The 18,180-nt window shown below is 36.2% G+C and overlaps 3 protein-coding genes across 3 annotated transcripts; all 3 read right to left on the reverse strand.

Annotated features, from left to right (window-relative positions):
* Nucleotides 1–1,422: 1,422 nt before the first annotated feature.
* LOC9313539 (17.6 kDa class I heat shock protein 3) lies at nt 1,423–2,149 on the reverse strand. Its single transcript, XM_002877425.2, has one exon. It carries the CDS (start codon nt 2,066–2,068, stop codon nt 1,595–1,597), a length of 474 nt encoding a protein of 157 aa, XP_002877471.1. The 5' UTR covers nt 2,069–2,149; the 3' UTR covers nt 1,423–1,594.
* Nucleotides 2,150–4,162: 2,013 nt separating this feature from the next.
* On the reverse strand, nt 4,163–6,409 carry LOC9313540 (uncharacterized protein At1g24485). The gene is made up of 5 exons (XM_021026182.1): nt 5,917–6,409; nt 4,985–5,494; nt 4,784–4,837; nt 4,460–4,615; nt 4,163–4,299 (listed from the first exon to the last, which is right to left on the reverse strand). The coding sequence occupies exons 1-5, from the start codon at nt 6,407–6,409 to the stop codon at nt 4,163–4,165; spliced, it is 1,350 nt and encodes a 449-aa protein (XP_020881841.1).
* Nucleotides 6,410–12,629: 6,220 nt separating this feature from the next.
* On the reverse strand, nt 12,630–15,490 carry LOC9313542 (uncharacterized protein At1g24485). Its single transcript, XM_002877428.2, has 5 exons — nt 15,313–15,490; nt 14,546–15,080; nt 13,692–14,209; nt 12,962–13,123; nt 12,630–12,856 (listed from the first exon to the last, which is right to left on the reverse strand). Exons 1-5 carry the CDS (start codon nt 15,395–15,397, stop codon nt 12,759–12,761), a joined length of 1,398 nt encoding a protein of 465 aa, XP_002877474.1. The 5' UTR covers nt 15,398–15,490; the 3' UTR covers nt 12,630–12,758.
* Nucleotides 15,491–18,180: the final 2,690 nt, after the last annotated feature.

Raw genomic sequence — 18,180 nt, forward strand, 5'->3', positions numbered from 1 at the left:
AGAAGCTTGCTGCTGCTGAAGCTCGTCTTGAACTTCAGGCTGAGAAGATCAATAGCTTCGATGCCTATTGGGAATACCTCGCAGAGAAGGATCCAGTGTTTGCAGGCATGTATCGAGGACCATCTGAACAGGCAAATGCAGACGCCATAAGAACTGCAGAGGGCAACGAGACCTGAGGCGATCAGACTGGCGGAACTGAGACAGGAACTGGTACCAGACCAGCCTCCTCTACTTCACAAGCTTTTTAATTTCTCTCTTTTTTAAGACTTGAAGTTTATTTTAAGACTTGGATTTGGTTTAAGACTTGGTGTTGGTTTGTAATCTACAATTATGTTTTTGAATCATTTAGGAATGTTTTTGAATGTTTACTGATTTTATTTATGTTTTTGAATGTTTTTGAATGTTTTTGAAAATCAAATTAAAATCACCAAAAAAATAAATCAGGATAAAATACGTAAATGAAAAAACAAAAAAAGACTCGCAACAGACTTGCAAATCCCTAGCAAAATTTGCGAGGGAAGTGCTACTCGTAGTTTTTGCGAGGGATTGTGGTCCTCGCAATATATGCGAGGGAATTCCTCGCAATATATGCGAGGGAATTCCTCGCAAAATTTGCGAGGAAATTGCAAGATATTACATTTGCGAGCTGCGTTTTGCGAGGAATAACATGGCGTAGCAAATCCCTTGCTACAAGCGTTTTGCGAAGGATTTACGAGGAATCATTCCCTCGCAAAACACATGTTTTCTTGTAGTGGGTGTATTGTCACAAAACAGAATAGGAAAACAAATAACTTCAATATAAAATAATTTGGTTGGTTTTTCTTTTGGTTTATATATAATCACGAAACACGAAATTAGTGAAGAAAACGAAACACAAATAGGCAATAAAAATTCTGAAAAACAATAATTGTAACAATATAAGAAACGATATTGGACCCTAAGAAATTCACATGGATTAATTCATGTTTTCTTACCACTAACCAGCATGGGATCGGACTAGTAGTTGAATGTAGGTAAACCAAAAATGTAAGTACCTAGGAATAGAGTTTGATTTCTCTTGGGATGAATAATTTATCACAAAATGATTCTGACCCTAAAAGTTGTTATCAAAAAAGAGAAAAAAATAAATAATAATAAAATTAAAAAGAAACAGTCGTAGAAATATCGTTCTAGAATTTGTTTGAGTCATCCAACTAGACTACCGTCTATTGACTAAATTTTTCGCTTGAATTCCAACGGAAATATGCCAAACGGTTTCTTAAATGCCCTGCTATAACTTTAAGGACTAGGAGAAATCGACTCATATATCTTTGCAGATTTGTTTTTGATTTTGAGGTTTTTGGAGAATTGTTTTGTTTAGCTACAACCTTATATGATATATCCCAACCTATTTTATTTGCATTGTTCGATCAGAATAACCAATTGAGCATCTATATATCAAAACATTCTCTCACTAAAATTTACTTATTGATACAACCATATTCATTATTACAAGATAAGTAAGATAAACGAAAAAGAGAAAGGATAATCACACCATTTATCTCACACATCACACATTTTGTTTTCTTCACCTTTTCAAATTCAACTTCTCCTGTTAACCGGAGATATCTATGGACTTGACCTCAGGCTTCTTCTCCGGCACTTTCGGCACCGTAACCGACAACACACCATTCTCCATACTCGCCTTCACTTCTTCCATCTTCGCATTCTCCGGCAACCTAAACCTCCTCATGAACTTCCCACTTGACCTCTCCACACGGTGCCACTTGTCACTCTTCTCTTCACTCTCACTACTCCTCTCTCCGCTTATCTGAAGTATATTGCCATCTTCAACCTCCACCTTCACCTCTTCCTTCTTCAACCCCGGCAAGTCCGCCTTGAACACGTGCGCCTCAGGTGTCTCCCTCCAATCCACTTTAGCGTTTGTGAACGCTGCCACGTCCTTAGCCGGTGCGTTTGCAACACCTGATGGCGTCAAGAATCCCTCAAAAGGATCCCATACGTCGAGTGACAATGGATCGAACACGTTGGTCCTTCGACCTCCAAAAATGCTCGGAATCAGAGACATTGCTTCACTTCTTTTACTCTGTTTTAAATTTGCTCTGTTTTAATTTTGATTTGCTATGAACTCTTTGCTATTTGTTGATTCAAACACCTACGTGCCTTAGCATATTTATAGGGAGAGAGAGTAGTGTAGAGGATAATAGAAAGATTTCTGCAAGTTTCTTCAAAAGTCAAGAATCTTCTTTTCTTTTCTATAGAACGTTCGTATGTAAGGACTAAAGCGTCTTTACCAGAATTATCAGGCGCTTTCAAGAAGTTTCGGTCCTGAGTATTGAAACGACGTGAAGTTCATCAAGTAGGCTAGTGAACGCCACGCCGTTTTTGTGTATATGGGCTTCATTGGCCTTTACTATTTCGGCTTATTTATTATTTCGGCAAACTGAAACTAGTTTAGATGAGGCTAAAAATTGCTAATTAAACTCTTTTTTTTTTTTTTTTTTTAAAAAAATTTACAGAAAACTTTCAAATAATCTGAGACAGCCATAATCTATTGTGAAAATTTAGTTACTTTCTTAATTTTCTTACACTTTGTTTGGTACCCATTGTATATTTATATAAGTATAATAAATTTGAGTTTATTGCATAATCTTTCTTGGTCTAAGAGAAGCTTATATTGGGATAACTACAAGTACATTCACATTGACATTTGCTATAACTTCTTCCTATCTCATATACATAGATCTAATTTGGTTATAGACTTTTCGTTGGTCGTAAGTGTGATGTATAAAACAATACATTGACTTCATATATATCAATGATACTCACATAATTCATAATTAATGTTTATTCATCTCATTTCATTTACTTTCAGTATTCCAATCATATTTATTTTATTCAGCAATATTCGTCATATGATCAACTCATTTATCCAAGTGACGACTAGATACAACTTATGTTCATTCTTTATGTATATCATCGTTGGTCTTTGCTCTCTGAGCTGGCGTTCTTGCCAAGTAATGTCAAATGCCAACAAGTCAATGTAAATTTAATTGTCAACTCACATTTTTTCGTTAATTTCAAATTAAAAACTCCAACATGACCGTCGTTTAGGTTAAAAAAAAAACAAAAAAAACAAAAAGAAGCCATTATCTCTCTTTTTTTTTTACATCTTTGGATCGACAAGGGTCCGAAATCTATAGTCAATCCTTACTACGCAGAGTAAGACGATTTAGTGGAGTCGAACTCCGATAGAAAAGACAGAATCAAATGGACTTAACCACTTGACTAAAAGCACATCTCCTATTTCTATACCTTAAATTTATGAATAAACATTAGTATGACCCAGGTTCGAGTTTATGGTTCAAGATTAAATTTTTTTATTAATAAATTGTTTAGGTTTTAGATCTTTGACCTTTAGGATAAACTTTTTAATATATATAATTAAGAAGTTTTAGGCCGTATTCATACATCTTTTTAGCGTCGGATCAATCTTTAATAATTTAGCAGCACCATCCGCTATTGGATGATATGATTTTTTGGATTGGTATATTTCTAGTCGAGGTATCAACATGTATGTTAAGATTTAAGTTTTAACATTTAATCATTTTTTATTTTAAATTTTAAAGTTTTGTGTTTAAGAGTTAGAATTTGGAGTTAAAACTATTACTCAGTCTTATATAAATTTAGATTATTTTTAAAGTTGTCCCAAACTATATTTACAGCAGAATTAATATCTTTAATATAAATCTATATTAAAATGCATATACATACGATAAAAGTACCCGTCCAAAGATGATGAAAAAAAAAAGAAGTACCCGTCCAACACTATCAAAACACGATGTCTATTGAACTATCAATTTTAATAAATGAATAAAAACTATTTTCCTTTCGCTAATCAATCGCTGTACACATAATGTAGTAAAACATAAAAGAAAAGAACAGTCCAAAACGATAGAAATATTTCATGTTACTTCATAAAACACTCTCATTAATCTTTCAACCATAATAAACAATTAGCGATACGAAATTATATAACTGCGGATACATGACCATTCACGATCAGAAGAATCAAATTCTTATAAAGAGAAAAAAAAACAAAAGAAGCAATGATATCATGTTCAATTTAAAGTAAACGATTTATTTCACATGATGTTTAATGTCATTGTGTTACATACGACTGATCTACTCCAATCAAGTCGTTGATATCTCCCATGTCTGACTCATATGTAGACTGGTTTGAGTCGTTGCCCATTTGTTGTCCGAATAGAGGGGACGCTCCAGTACCCATATGAGCCACTATCATCAAAACATTTAACTAGTCACATCTCTAGAGTACATAGATATTAGTCAAGACCGAAAATACACATATCTTAATTTAGAAAAAATATGGATATAATTTAGTCACTCAATATGTATACACAAACTACACCAAATACATAAGAGAATGAATGTATACCTGACGTAGGTATAGCCAGGGCTTGTAGCCTTGCTTTGCGACGATTCGCTAAGATAACAGCAATGAACACATATGCGATGAGAGCAAACACTACTGCGGATACAGAACCGAGTATAGTTGGCAGTTTACTATTCTTTCCTTCACTGGCTGACCCACCTAACCCAATATCAAATGTTGGTTTTTTACTTGCATATAAGGGATAATAAACGTTTTAAATATTTGATTTGTTATTTTCATTACATGTAGTGGAACTAGGAGCTTTCATCAAACTAATAAACCTATCAAGATCACAAGTTGAATGGATAGAGAAGTCCAAATACAAACCTGAGCTCACATCATTGCTCCCTCCAGTTCCTCCATTGTTAGTTCCACCAGAGCCTAAACACACAAAAATTAAGTTTATTTCTATAAGATTAAGTGACTATATGATCCAAACATGCTAATAACTTTGTTCATATTGGTAATTCGAGATTTTACACCAAAACCTAGACTAATCACTGAAAATGCATCTCCAAAATAACAAACCTCCAGATCCGCCACTCTTAGACCCTCCTCCTCCGCTTCCAGCACCTCCACCGGATCCTGATCCGCTTTTGTTTCCGCCTCCGCTTCCACTTGTACCCGTACTTATCACATAAATCTCCAACGCATTTATAATGGGCGGTAACAGCGCACTAGGGGTGGACTGGAACACCAGCTCGGAGCTTGAGCTAGCCACCACATCTCTCACGACCACTTGCGTGGCTTTTCCATACACGGGCACAATTGGTCCTTTACCAACTTGCTTACCGCCATATAATATGTTGAACGATCGTACACTCAACTCAAGAGGCTCTGAGAAATACATAGCCAAATAAACTGGAACTCCTTCCGAAGGAAGAGTAGGGTCAACTAATGATAAGCCTTCCCCGGTCCAAGAGTTACGGAGGACGGACTCAGGTGGCTTGTTTGATGCACCAGAGATATCGATTGATGCAGCCGTGGATGGTACTCCTGTCAACAATATGTTTATCTCCAACGGAAGCCAGAACCTACCTTGAAGATCCGATCTAACCAACAAAACGAAAATATTATATCAACTTGTAGCTATAGGTTTAAATCATGTATTTTAATCAGATTCCGGGTCGGTTTACATATCTATAGTTAAATCAGATTATGGTCCGATTTGTCGTTCAAATATGGCATTTATGTTTGTGCTTACGTAAAAATCATTTCAAAGCTTTCATTTTTATCAATATTTTTGCAAATTGTAAAAACGGTAATGGAATGGAATTTTTTTCCCGTTACGTTTAATTTGTTTCTTCTGATTAAAAAACGCTTGAAGTTAATGGTGAACATAAATATAAATATAAAACATATTAGATCTATGTTTTTGTTACGTATACACGTAAATGGATATAGATGTTACCTTATAATTTCTGTTGTGCCATACGCACGTCGTTGTTGGTAAAATAAACCTTCACCAGGACCAAGCTCGTTATACTTATACATGCCATTTTCCAAGTCGAAAACTTCAATGGAAGATACAAAAGGGTTTGATGATGAAGACGTACGTACAAAACAAACGCTGGTCTCTTCACTAGCCGGAGAAAAGATCAGCTCCAAAAGGTAAGGTTCGAACGCAGAGGATATCGATACGGTGCCTCGGTGTTTCCCTTCAAACAATACGCTGAAGGTTGGGGATGAGGACTTCCCATCATAGTTCCCATAGTAAAACATCGTTCTCACTAAGAATTTTCCGCCTTTGGTAACCGGAATGTTGGAGTAGCAATTGGAGTCGCCGGTAGGAAAGTACCGAAGTGTGGTGAGGTATTTCTCGACAGTGGTGGACAAAACCGTGGAAGACTCTCCGGATGTGATGAAGTCTTTGTCTCCTACCCATTTTATGTTGTTCTTGTCTAACCGCGGCAATGACGTTCCGCAGTCTATATTTACGCCTGAAATTGTCATGCATGCATAAATCATAATAGCTATAAAACACTAACAAAGTCATTTGACTCGATCCACATGATTAAGGGACATTTTTATGTGTGATGGATTTTCGTAAAAATTCACAAGGCCTTATTTATGAGATCTTGCATGGGAAAATCCATCAGTCCGTCACATATAAAACAAGAAACATAAGTTTTTTGAAAGAAAAAAAAAACACTGAAAATAATCCTTTAATGTGGATTGATCCGGAACGTGTTAGACTAATCCAATCTTGTAAAGAACTACTTACTGGCTAACGAGAGGGTTATGATGGAAATAAAGAAGAGAAGAAAAAGCGAAGCGGCAGCCATGGCGAGAGCTTATTTTTCGACTAATGTTTTATACAAAATTTCTACAAACATCCTACATATATAAAGATATATACGAAATCTATGTATATATAGTTTATATTTAACGAGTTGAGCTGTCTAATAGTTAATTCTATTAGTAGGTTCTTAAAACCAAGTTGAACTCGAACATGATAACATTCCCTTAGAGCTTTGACCATTCTTTCCAGCTAGGAAATAATTGGTTCTCTAACAACGGGCAATTACAGAATATTATAACAAACATGCATTTGATTTTATATCTCAAACTTATGCTAATAGTTTAAAGTTCAGAGCCGACTTGCTCTGATACCAAATAAAGTTCAGAGCCGACTTGCTCTGATACCAATTAAAGTTCAGAGCCGACTTGCTCTGATACCAATTCAAATCAAGATCACCTTATCTTGACTGCTCTGATGCCCAATTCAAATCAGGAACACGTTACCCTGACTAAGTTACTGAATGATTCAGAAAGTGATTCAGCAACACGAGAACAAGAGATTAAAGAACAACCTTTCTTTATTGATTTAGAAACTTCTCAAAACTAAATCTCTCTAGGTCTTTTGGAACAACTCTCCAAAGCCTTAATCTTTCTCTCTAATGTCCTCTCTTAGGTCTTATAAAACAACTCTCCATAAGCCTCTTCTTCTCTCTTTAGGTCTTATGGAACAACTTTCCATAAACCTCATTGATCTAGTCTTATGGATCTACTCACCATAGTCTCTTCTCCTATATAGAATTTAGCTACCCCTAAGTCTATATGAGTATCTTCCTCTAGACTCTCATGAGGTCCTTCTCGACTCTCATGTGTCTCGACTCCTCATGAGTCTCGACTCTCTTCTTAAGCTCTCTCCTTTGAGCTACTCGAGCTCCCCTCTTGAGCTGCACGAGCTCCCCTGCTGAGCTACTTCTCTTGTTCTTCATAAGGCTCTTATTTATACTATAACCAAGCTTCTTCTTTTCCTATTGTGAATAGGAATACTTACAAATCTTGTCCAACTTGACATTATTTGTATTTCCTTTTCTCTTGATTTCCTTTCTTGGATTTCCTTTCTTGTATCTCTTCTAGCATCTTCTAGAAGGAGATAACTTGCTCCTCAAGTTAGTTGGAATTATCCAACATTCTCCCCCTTAATTCCAACTTGAATTCCGGGAAGCTTGATTCTCGCCAATGCCTTAGTAAGTGTGTCCGCCTTCTGCTCCACACCTTGAACATTCTCAACTTCAACCTTTGTTGAGATACGATCTCTTGCTCCTCCTCAGCTTTTGAGATCTTCAAATTTGACAACTTCAAATTTGACTGCATCATAGTATCCACAAGCATTCCTTGAGCATCTCCCTCTTGTTCTGCTCCTTGAATTACTTCTTGTACTAGTGCTTGTACTACTTCAATGATTCCTTGAACACAACATTCTTGTTCTGCTCCTTGAATCACGTCTTGTACTACTTCATGTACTACTTCAGCGATTAGTACAGAGTACCTAAATATCATAACCCGACTTGGTTTGATATTCTCTAGACCCCGACTTGGTTCTAGCATCTCTAGAATCCGACATGATTCTAGTATCATTAGAACCCGGCTTGGTTCTAATCCAAATATCATAACCCAACTTGGTTTGATATTCTCTAAAACCCGGTTTGGTTTTAGCATCTCTAGAATCCAGCTTGATTCTAGCATCTTTAGAACCCGACTTGGTTCCAATATTGACCAATCATCTACCATCTTGAGATGCGGCCTCCTGATCTTCTTAGCTTTTAGTAAGCTTGAATGACGTTCGGCTTCTCCCCACATATCATTCAGAATCTTCATTAGGTGCCTAGAGACTCCTCCTCTATGCAACCTCGAATCTTCATTAGATGCTTAGCGACTCCTCCTCTATGCAACATCGAATCTTCATTAAATACCTAGAGACTCCTCCTCTATGCAACATCGATTCTTCATTAAATGCCTAGAGACTCCTCCTCTATGCAATATCGAATCTTCATTAGACGCCTAGAGACTCCTCCTCTATGCGTAATCGATTGAACTCCATAAACTCTCCTCCTCTATCAGTGCGAAAGGTTTTGATAGATAAGCCGACTTGCTTCTCTACACACTCTTTTAAACCTTTTGTACCGATCGAAAACTTCAATCGATATGTCAACAAGGAACCACCTGTTCTTGTTGATTGATTCAACATCTTGGCTCGTCTCTCACTTTCATCATAAGTTTTCTGGAACAATCCGGAAACTGTCTCGGACTTCATAACATAGTCTTCAAGGTATTGCGGCTGATTCACTTGTCGACCCGACCTTGTCAGCTGTGGTACTCCTTGAACTACTTCACCAACCTCATCCTCGTGGTTGTCTTGAGTGATATCCTCCATGACATCATCTTCTTCATGTCCTTCTCCAGCATCTTCTCCGTGAATTAACTCCAAACTTATATGACCTAACCGAGCATGCCATGTCCTTGTAGATTCATTAGCAATTCATTTAGTCAGTCCTTTAGTGAGTTCTTCAACGAGTCCTTCAGCAAGTCCTTCAGCACGTCCCTCAGCAAGTCCTTCAGCTTGCAGACATGTTACCTTGCTTATCTCCAAACAACTTGATGCTGACCAGCCTTGTCGCATCACTTTGGATAAATTCTGCTTTTGGTTGTGATCACCGGTTACTCCTCCTTGAGATTGTAAGACGGACCTTCCTTGTCCCATGCCTCTGCCGGAACTGTCACCTCTAAATCTTCCCCTACCATAACCACCGTAGTTATAGCTTCCTTTGTTATAACGTCTTCTTGTTATAACCGCCTCTGTTTCCTGCTCGAAACTTCCCAAAGCCTCCACGCTTAGGGTTTGAGGTCCTTGGTCTTTACTTTGGGTTTCTTACCCAACAAGTTCTTCATACTCCAGTAACCTCCCAACAATGTCTTCAAACCCCATCCGTTTTAGGTCAAGAACTTGCTCCAGGGATGCTACAATATGAATGATCTTGGTTCGTGGTTGTGGATTCTCGCCTGCCATACTTGCTTACGAGTCAGATACCACCGGTCTTGTCTAGAGTCTTCACACTAAGCTCTGACACACCACAGATCTTGTCTAGAGTCTTCAAACTAAGTTCTGAACTTGTACAGAGTCTTCAAACTAAGCTCTGACATACCACATGTCTCGTCCAGAGTCTTCAAACCAGAAGCTCTGATACCAAATAAAGTTCAGAGCCGACTTGCTCTGATACCAAATAAAGTTCAGAGCCGACTTGCTCTGATACCAATTAAAGTTCAGAGCCGACTTGCTCTGATACCAATTCAAATCAAGATCACCTTATCTTGACTGCTCTGATGCCCAATTCAAATCAGGAACACGTTACCCTGACTAAGTTACTGAATGATTCAGAAAGTGATTCAGCAACACGAGAACAAGAGATTAAAGAACAACCTTTCTTTATTGATTTAGAAACTTCTCAAAACTAAATCTCTCTAGGTCTTTTGGAACAACTCTCCAAAGCCTTAATCTTTCTCTTTAATGTCCTCTCTTAGGTCTTATAGAACAACTCTCCATAAGCCTCTTCTTCTCTCTTTAGGTCTTATGGAACAACTCTCCATAAACCTCATTGATCTAGTCTTATGGATCTACTCACCATAGACTCTTCTCCTATATAGAACTTAGCTAACCCTAAGTCTATATGAGTCTCTTCCTCTAGACTATCATGAGGTCCTTCTCGACTCTCATGTGTCTCGACTCCTCATGAGTCTCGACTCTCTTCTTGAGCTCTCTCCTTTGAGCTACTCGAGCTCCCCTCTTGAGCTGCACGAGCTCCCCTGCTGAGCTACTTCTCTTGTTCTTCATAAGGCTCTTATTTATACTAGAACCAAGTTTCTTCTTTGCCTATTGTGAATAGGAATACTTACAAATCTTGTCCAACTTGACATTATTTGTATTTCCTTTTCTCTTGATTTCCTTTCTTGGATTTCCTTTCTTGTATCTCTTCTAGCATCTTCTAGAAGGAGATAACTTGCTCCTCAAGTTAGTTAGAATTATCCAACATAGTTTAGTGGTTTGAATTCGTACTATCGCTATTTTACCACCCGAATTCGAAGTTAGAATATTTTATGATATTGAAAAAAAAAACATAAAAGTACTTGCATTACCTATTAGGAATTGTTAGTAACATAATTACACAGTGTATTAGCAGTCATCCCCAAATAATTATGTTAGTCAAACTTGCAAATTAATATTCTTATTAGTCAAACTGAAAATTAATATTGTATCATATCATTTCAGTGTACTCAATTATATGAAAAACTTGGTTTTGACTTTTGACATTGATATATGTTATACACAATTTGAGGTCTTATATATGTTTTTCTCAAAAAAAAAAAAAAACTTGAGACCTTTTGATTTTTGTTTGCTAATATGAGATTGTCTTTTCTGGTTTGAACAATTCATCACATATTGATGATCAGGGGCCACAACAAACGAGTTTACCCATATACTCCCATGTAGCTGAAGTAAACAGAAATTAGTAGTTATGACAAGAAAAAAAAATCATAAGTAGTTACAAAATATTATTTCTCGAATCTGATCATCAAGGCAGAGGAAGATATAGAATATATTTTCACCTTTGTTGTTGGTAAACTAAATCTGATATTTTTACCTTTTTCAGATGTATCACAAGAATCGATCTCCGTCTTACGTGAAAATTTGTCCAAGAAATTCCCTATCGGTGTAAATATTCATTTCCATGAACCACGTCGAAGAATTTCTATTATCGGACTACAAGGAAGCCGATTACATTAATGACTAAAACGATGTAAATCCTAATTTTCATATGTGGAAGTCAAATGTAATCGGCTTCCTTAGTTCCTTGTACTCCTAGAATAGAAATTCTTCGAAGTCCTTCATAAATCAACTATTTCACTTTCATTTGACTTCAACATATATTAGGAATATAATTTTTGAAAATCAACACAATCATGTTAAAGAACGCATATATCCCCACTCTGTTTTCCAACTCATATCTTTCACTAGAAAAATCAATAGTCATTGAATAGAATTGGTTTTGAAAATAGTTTACATCCAATTGTTCAATCTGTTCAGGGTTGGATTAGGATATTGTTAAGGCTAGTTGGCTCAATTTTTCATTCATAAATGTAAATAGAAAATATGGTTTTGACTTGAGTAAGTTTAGTTTTTTTATGACCAAAGAAATCATTAATTTTACCGACTGATCGGAAGTAATTACACTAACTTTGCTGACTATAGTTATTTGTGAGCAATAAATCATTATTCTTGTTGATTATAGTATTCTTGGATCGAAGACCATGGTAGTTAAACAACTTTTGCATTTTTTTTTTTCATCAGACAAATTCAAATTTAGAAACCTTGCACACATATGGATTAGGTTTTAGACTATTTATTTATTTATTTTTTTGGTTTTAGATTATTGCATTGCATCACTCCTTGTATCAGCTTTCAATTACCTTTTCCCAGGTCCGATATGAGTAAACAAATTAACTTTTCTTAAAAAGAATCATAAATCTTATGGTGCATAATAGTGCATAATGGTGCATAATCAAATCTCCTCCATCCACCAGCTCCAAAGTCCAACCATCAAAGTGGCTTGGTGCCCTCCGGGTTTGGTTTCACTCGAGAACATAAGCGCCAAGGCCTATACTCTGTTTTATTCTCTCTAGCTCTGTTTTCTTCATTTAAAATTTCAGAAATTTGAAAAACATTCAGCTCTATTATGTTATATGAGTCTGTATAGAGAGTCTCTAATTGTATAGGAGTCTCTAATTGTTGGTTAAGGCTATGGTTTAAGCCTTGGTTTTGAACTGTATATAAACCCTCAATTGTATAGTTTTGCAAATTAATGAGAATAAGATTCATTTGGTAATAAGCTCAAAGATGTATATATTGTAACAAAGGACTTTTTTAATTAATTTTACATTGATTCAAAAAAAAAAAATAGAATCATAAAAAAGACAAAAAGGTGTAGAATAACACATGGATCTAGCTCGCCCACAACTAGTTTCGATATTCATCTTGAACAACATACGAATCATTCGTGTCGCTGGCCGTTTGTTGTCCAAATAGAGGTGACTCTCCTGTTCCTATTCCATGCTCTTGATGACATAGGAGAGACCAAAAACCAATATTACTTATCAATAATATTCCAATGTTTAATCTAATAACATGTATATAACGATTAACGCCAACCATATAAATACCTGTGGACGTAGATGGTGCTGTGTTGGACTCTGGCTTCGCATTTTGACGCTTTCTCAAAATATTAACCACGAACGCTGACCAGAAAACAACGAACACGGAGGCGAACGTAACTCCCAAAATGAGTGGTAAGTTGTTCTTTTTCTTTCCTACTTTGCTCCCACCTAAAAACGTCATAGAAAGGGTTCTTCTATTTAATAATATAAGAAACCAGGGAAGTATATTATAAGCTCATTATGATATACAAAGGGTTGTTATGAAGTTTGTATTTTTATCTAAAAATGTTATGATATACTAAAAGATTATACAATCAATAGATTTAAAGTTATATGATTATATCTTCACTATTAATTATTAAACAATCTTATGTGAATAAAATTAACTTAATTTAATAGCTTTCAGAAACTCAATACGTTTTTTTTGGGTAAATGACCAAAAAAAACCTGTGTTTGTTTTAAGTGTTCAAATAATACCCCAACCTTTTAGAAATCGTTTGTAGAGGTTTCTCTGTCATTTTCCCCACTTTTTTTAACGTCAGAAAATGACTACAGTATTCACTATCTTCAAAATATCACTTCTTTAAATTTATACGTTTTGGTTGTTAACTAAAAACTTGGGAAACTTTGGTGAATTTTTTTTGTAATTTAGTTTGCTTGATTGATCTGGAAGAAAAAAGAAGTTATCTGTATAAAAATTAAATACAGTACATATATAGGTCCAATAAAAACTTACCATTATTACCACCACCGCTTTGGCCCCCACCACCACCACCGCTTTGGCCTCCGCTTCCACCGTGCTGGTTGTTACTTATTGAATATAGCTCCAAACCATTGATGATGGTTGGCAAAACCGAGTCATCCGTAGACTTAAAGACTATCTGGGACTCCGAAGTGGCCTCTACATCTCTCAAAACGAGTTGAGTAGCTTTCCCAAAAACCGGTACGATGGGATGTGAACCCACTTGCATGTTGTCCAAGAAAATGTTGAACGATCGTTTCTGGGTCCGACCTAGACTCTGAGGCTCCGAGAAGTAAAGAGCCAAGTATACCAATACAGCAGTTGAGGGGAGAGGCAGGCCGGAGATGATTAAGCCATCTCCTGACAATGCCTTCGACATAACAATCTCTGGCGGCTTGTTTGACGCCCCGGTGATGTCTATCGATGGGGCTGAGGTTGTTAGATCGGTCAGTGCGGTGTTGTCTTCGGACCCTGACGGAGACCATAGCCTACCGTAAGGATCTGACGGGTAGCTAAAATAAGTTTCCAAAATAAACCAACAAAAAAAATTTATAATTAAATAACAAAATTTTAACAATGCACTTGAAGATTTAAATATGAATCAATAAATGTTATCTATAGCAAGGATCGAAATTAAATGCCAAATGAAACATTGGTAAATGATCCAAAAAAATAATAATGTCAAGGATGAAAAACCTAAGCTAGTATGCTACGTTGATGACGAGAATGGAATTTCGTGGGTTTCACTTTAGCTAAGACAAATACATTATAGTAAGACTTTATGAATACTACGATTATTTGATTCATATATGAAACCCCATATATTGCATGACTAGCTTTGTATTTACCTTATAAGCTTTTTGGCACCGTACGTAATTCTTTCATAGAGAATGAGACCTTCTTCAGGACCAACATCTTCGTACATGCCGGCATCGAAGCTGTAAACTTCAATGGAAGATATAAAAGGGTTATCGGACGGAGAAGTACGGAGGAGGCAAACGCTGATATTCTCATTCGCCGGAGCAAATATCACCTCAGAGAAATAGAATGTGTCCTCGTCGTTGAGTAATGATTCAGTAATTTCAATAGAATCACGGTGTTTCCCGTCATAAACTATGTCGAAAGATGGCGGCGAGAACTTGTCGTCATAGTTCTCATAGTAAAACTTCGTCCTCACAAGGGTTTTCTGGTCTTTTGTCGCCGGAATGTTGGTGTAGCAGTTTGTTTGACCGGTTGGAAAATACCGGAGAGTGTTGATCGGCTTTGTGGTGACGTCCGTAATATTAATGGATTCGCCGGTGGTGACAAAGCCATTATCTCCGACCCATGTTACGTTGTTGGAGTCCACGTAGGATCCCGTTGTTCCACAGTCAATGCTTATACCTAACGATGAAAAAAACTAATCAGTAAATTATATGAACAAAGTTTATGAACAAAGTCATCTTTTATTTCATGTGCAACGTATAAAATTGTATGTACACATGTATTAGTGGGGACCTACAGTTTATATTATGTTCATTGTAGTAAGACGATGATCATGAATTCCAAAGTGCTACAACTATATATATTTCTTTTCTTAAAAAGCTTTGTAAATTAAATATAAAAAAATATTTACCATTTTGATCTTGAGCTTGAACAAGGTGAATAATAGCCAAATTTGATATACATGCGAGCAACAAAAGCCTATGGCGACTCTCCATACTCTCTTATTTCCGAAGCAATATCAATGCAAGTTCTGCTTCAAATCAAAACAATATATATGATGTCAATACACAGTGGAAGCACACAACTATTGTGCCTCATTACAATAAAAGCCTTTCCAAAGTGAAACCTCAAAATTACGTGAGAACATGACTTATTATTAGGATACCAAGAGAAATTCAATGATTAAATACGTAATCTAGTGGGCAATTAGATGTTTTCAAATTATATACCGTACCAGTCCCCCTCCCTCATATAACTCTGTTAGGCTAAAATTCCATTCATATACCGTCAATTGCTAATTAATATTTTTCTTTTCAGTCATACTGCAAATTAATGTTGTATCATATCATTTCAGTGTCAATATTATCTGTAAGATTTGGTTTTGAGTTTTCACAATGATATATGTTATAAGTTATAACACAATTTTGAGGTCTTATTTTATGTCCCAAAAAGAACAACTTGAGACCTTCTGATTTTGGTTGGCTTGCGTGCGAGCTAATCGGAGATTGCCTTTTCCAGTTTGTTTCGTTGACACCTTTTGAACAATTCATCACATATTGGTAAGTAGGGTCCGCAACACACACACATATATATATTAGGAATATAATTTTTGAAGTTTAACAAGAATTGTATCAAAGAATTCATTATAGTTGGTCTAGCTCCCCCGTCGACCACATATCCCCACTGGCCCACTCATTTGTCTGACTCTTTTGTTCAATGTGCCACATTTCATGAAATTCTTTGGGGCCACGCCACTTTCGCGTTTGTATTTCAAAACGTGCCACATTTAGGGTGTATGGCAGCAATGGAAAGACGAAAATACCCCTGGTGTTGTTTCCCGCGGAAGTGTAAAATTGGCTGGTGGGATTGGACGTGTCAGAGTTTTGATTGGAGAGGCATTTAATGAAGCCATGTCACAGAGAGGACAAACTAGGTTGTTATAGACAAAACGTAATAAATTAAGTATGTTGTAAAACTTTGTTTGAAATAAAGTTAATCTGCAGAGATAATGAAAGAAGAAAGAGGTAAAAAATGAAAGTTTTTTGTAGACAAGATGTTGTTGAGGACACGTATGATGGAAATGTTATCTATTTATTTACAAAACCAGAATACATGGATGGTGAACCAAAAAGAAAGACAATAATTTGTAGACAAGATATGTGTTCCTATAGAAGAATGCTAAAAGTGTAGACAATAACATCCTTGATAGACAAGTTATTAAGAATAATGTTGTCTATTTTATGATCACAATGCGACGACATTGACATTTAATGTCTATAGATTGTAAGGACTAATTGGTGAAAAACGTAGACAAGTTATTATGAATAATGGTGTCTATCATATGATCACAAAGCGGCGACATTGAAGCATACGTGGACATGTTAATATCTATCAATAAAAAGACAGGTTGGACCAAGCCATAGACAAGTTATTATGAATAAGGTTGTATATCATATGATCACACTGCGAGGATATTGAAGCATCAGATGGATTGCGTGGACAAGTTGGGCCACACCGTAGACAAGATTTGGTAGATAAGTTTTTGTAGACAAGTTATTATGAATAAGGTTGTCTATCATATGATCACACTGCGAGAACATTTAAGCATCAGATGGATTGCGTGGAGACGTTAATATCTATCAATAGAATGACAAGTTGGGCAACACCGTAGACAAGTTTGGGTAGATAAGTTTGGGTAGACAATTTATTATGAAGACGGTTGTCTATTATATGATCACAATGCGAGGACATTGAAGCATCTGATGGATTGCGTGGACATGTTAATGTCTATCGGTGGAATGACAGGTTGGACCAAGCCGTAGACCTGAAATAAAGAATTACAGACAGGAAATAAAGAATTAATGCAACATAAACTTTATGTCTATTCCGCTGACTATTTCAACAGTGTGCGTTTAAACAAGGAATGAGGGCAAAATAGACATTTTACCTCGACCCTATGGCACAATTTAAAAGACTTTCCGCAATGTGGCACAATGTGTAAGTTTTTGAATAGTGAAGGGCATGAGATCTAATAATCTCTTAGGATATGGTTAAGGCTAGTTGGTTCGATTTGTCATTCATTAATTTACATATAAAATATAGTTTTGAGTAAGTTTAGATTCTTTTTTATGACCAAGAAATCATTGATCTTACTGACTGATCTGAAGTAATAACACTATATAACTTTGCTGACTATAGTTATTCTGTTAGCAAGAAATCATTATTCTTGGATCGAAGACCATGGTAATTAAACAACGTTTGCGAATAGTTTTCTTTTCATCAGAAAAATTCGAATTTAGAGACCTTGCACCCATTTGGATAAGGTTTTAGCTAGATATTGCAATGCATCACTTCTTATATAAGCTTTCAATTACCTTTCTAATCTTATCAGACTTCTTGTCGGATATCATATGATTAAACAAATTAAATTTTATTAAAAAGAATCATAAATAAGACAAAAAAAAGAAAAGGTGTAAAAATAGAATGACACATGGACCTAGCTCGTCCACAATTAGTTTCCATGTTCATATTGATGAACAACGTACGAATCATTCGTGTCGCTGGCCGTTTCTTGTCCAAATAGAGGCGACGTCCCTGTGCGTATTCCATGCTCTTGAGGACATAGCATAGGAGAGACCAAAAACCAATATGACTTGTCAATTACATTCCAATATTTAATCTAGGAAACATATAACGATTACCCAACCATATAAATACCTGTGGACATAGTTGGTGCTGTGTTGGTCTGTTGCATCGCATTTTGACGCTTTCTCAAAAT

Source organism: Arabidopsis lyrata (genome assembly GCF_000004255.2).
Source record: "Arabidopsis lyrata subsp. lyrata unplaced genomic scaffold ARALYscaffold_5, whole genome shotgun sequence".
Lineage (NCBI taxonomy): Eukaryota > Viridiplantae > Streptophyta > Magnoliopsida > Brassicales > Brassicaceae > Arabidopsis > Arabidopsis lyrata.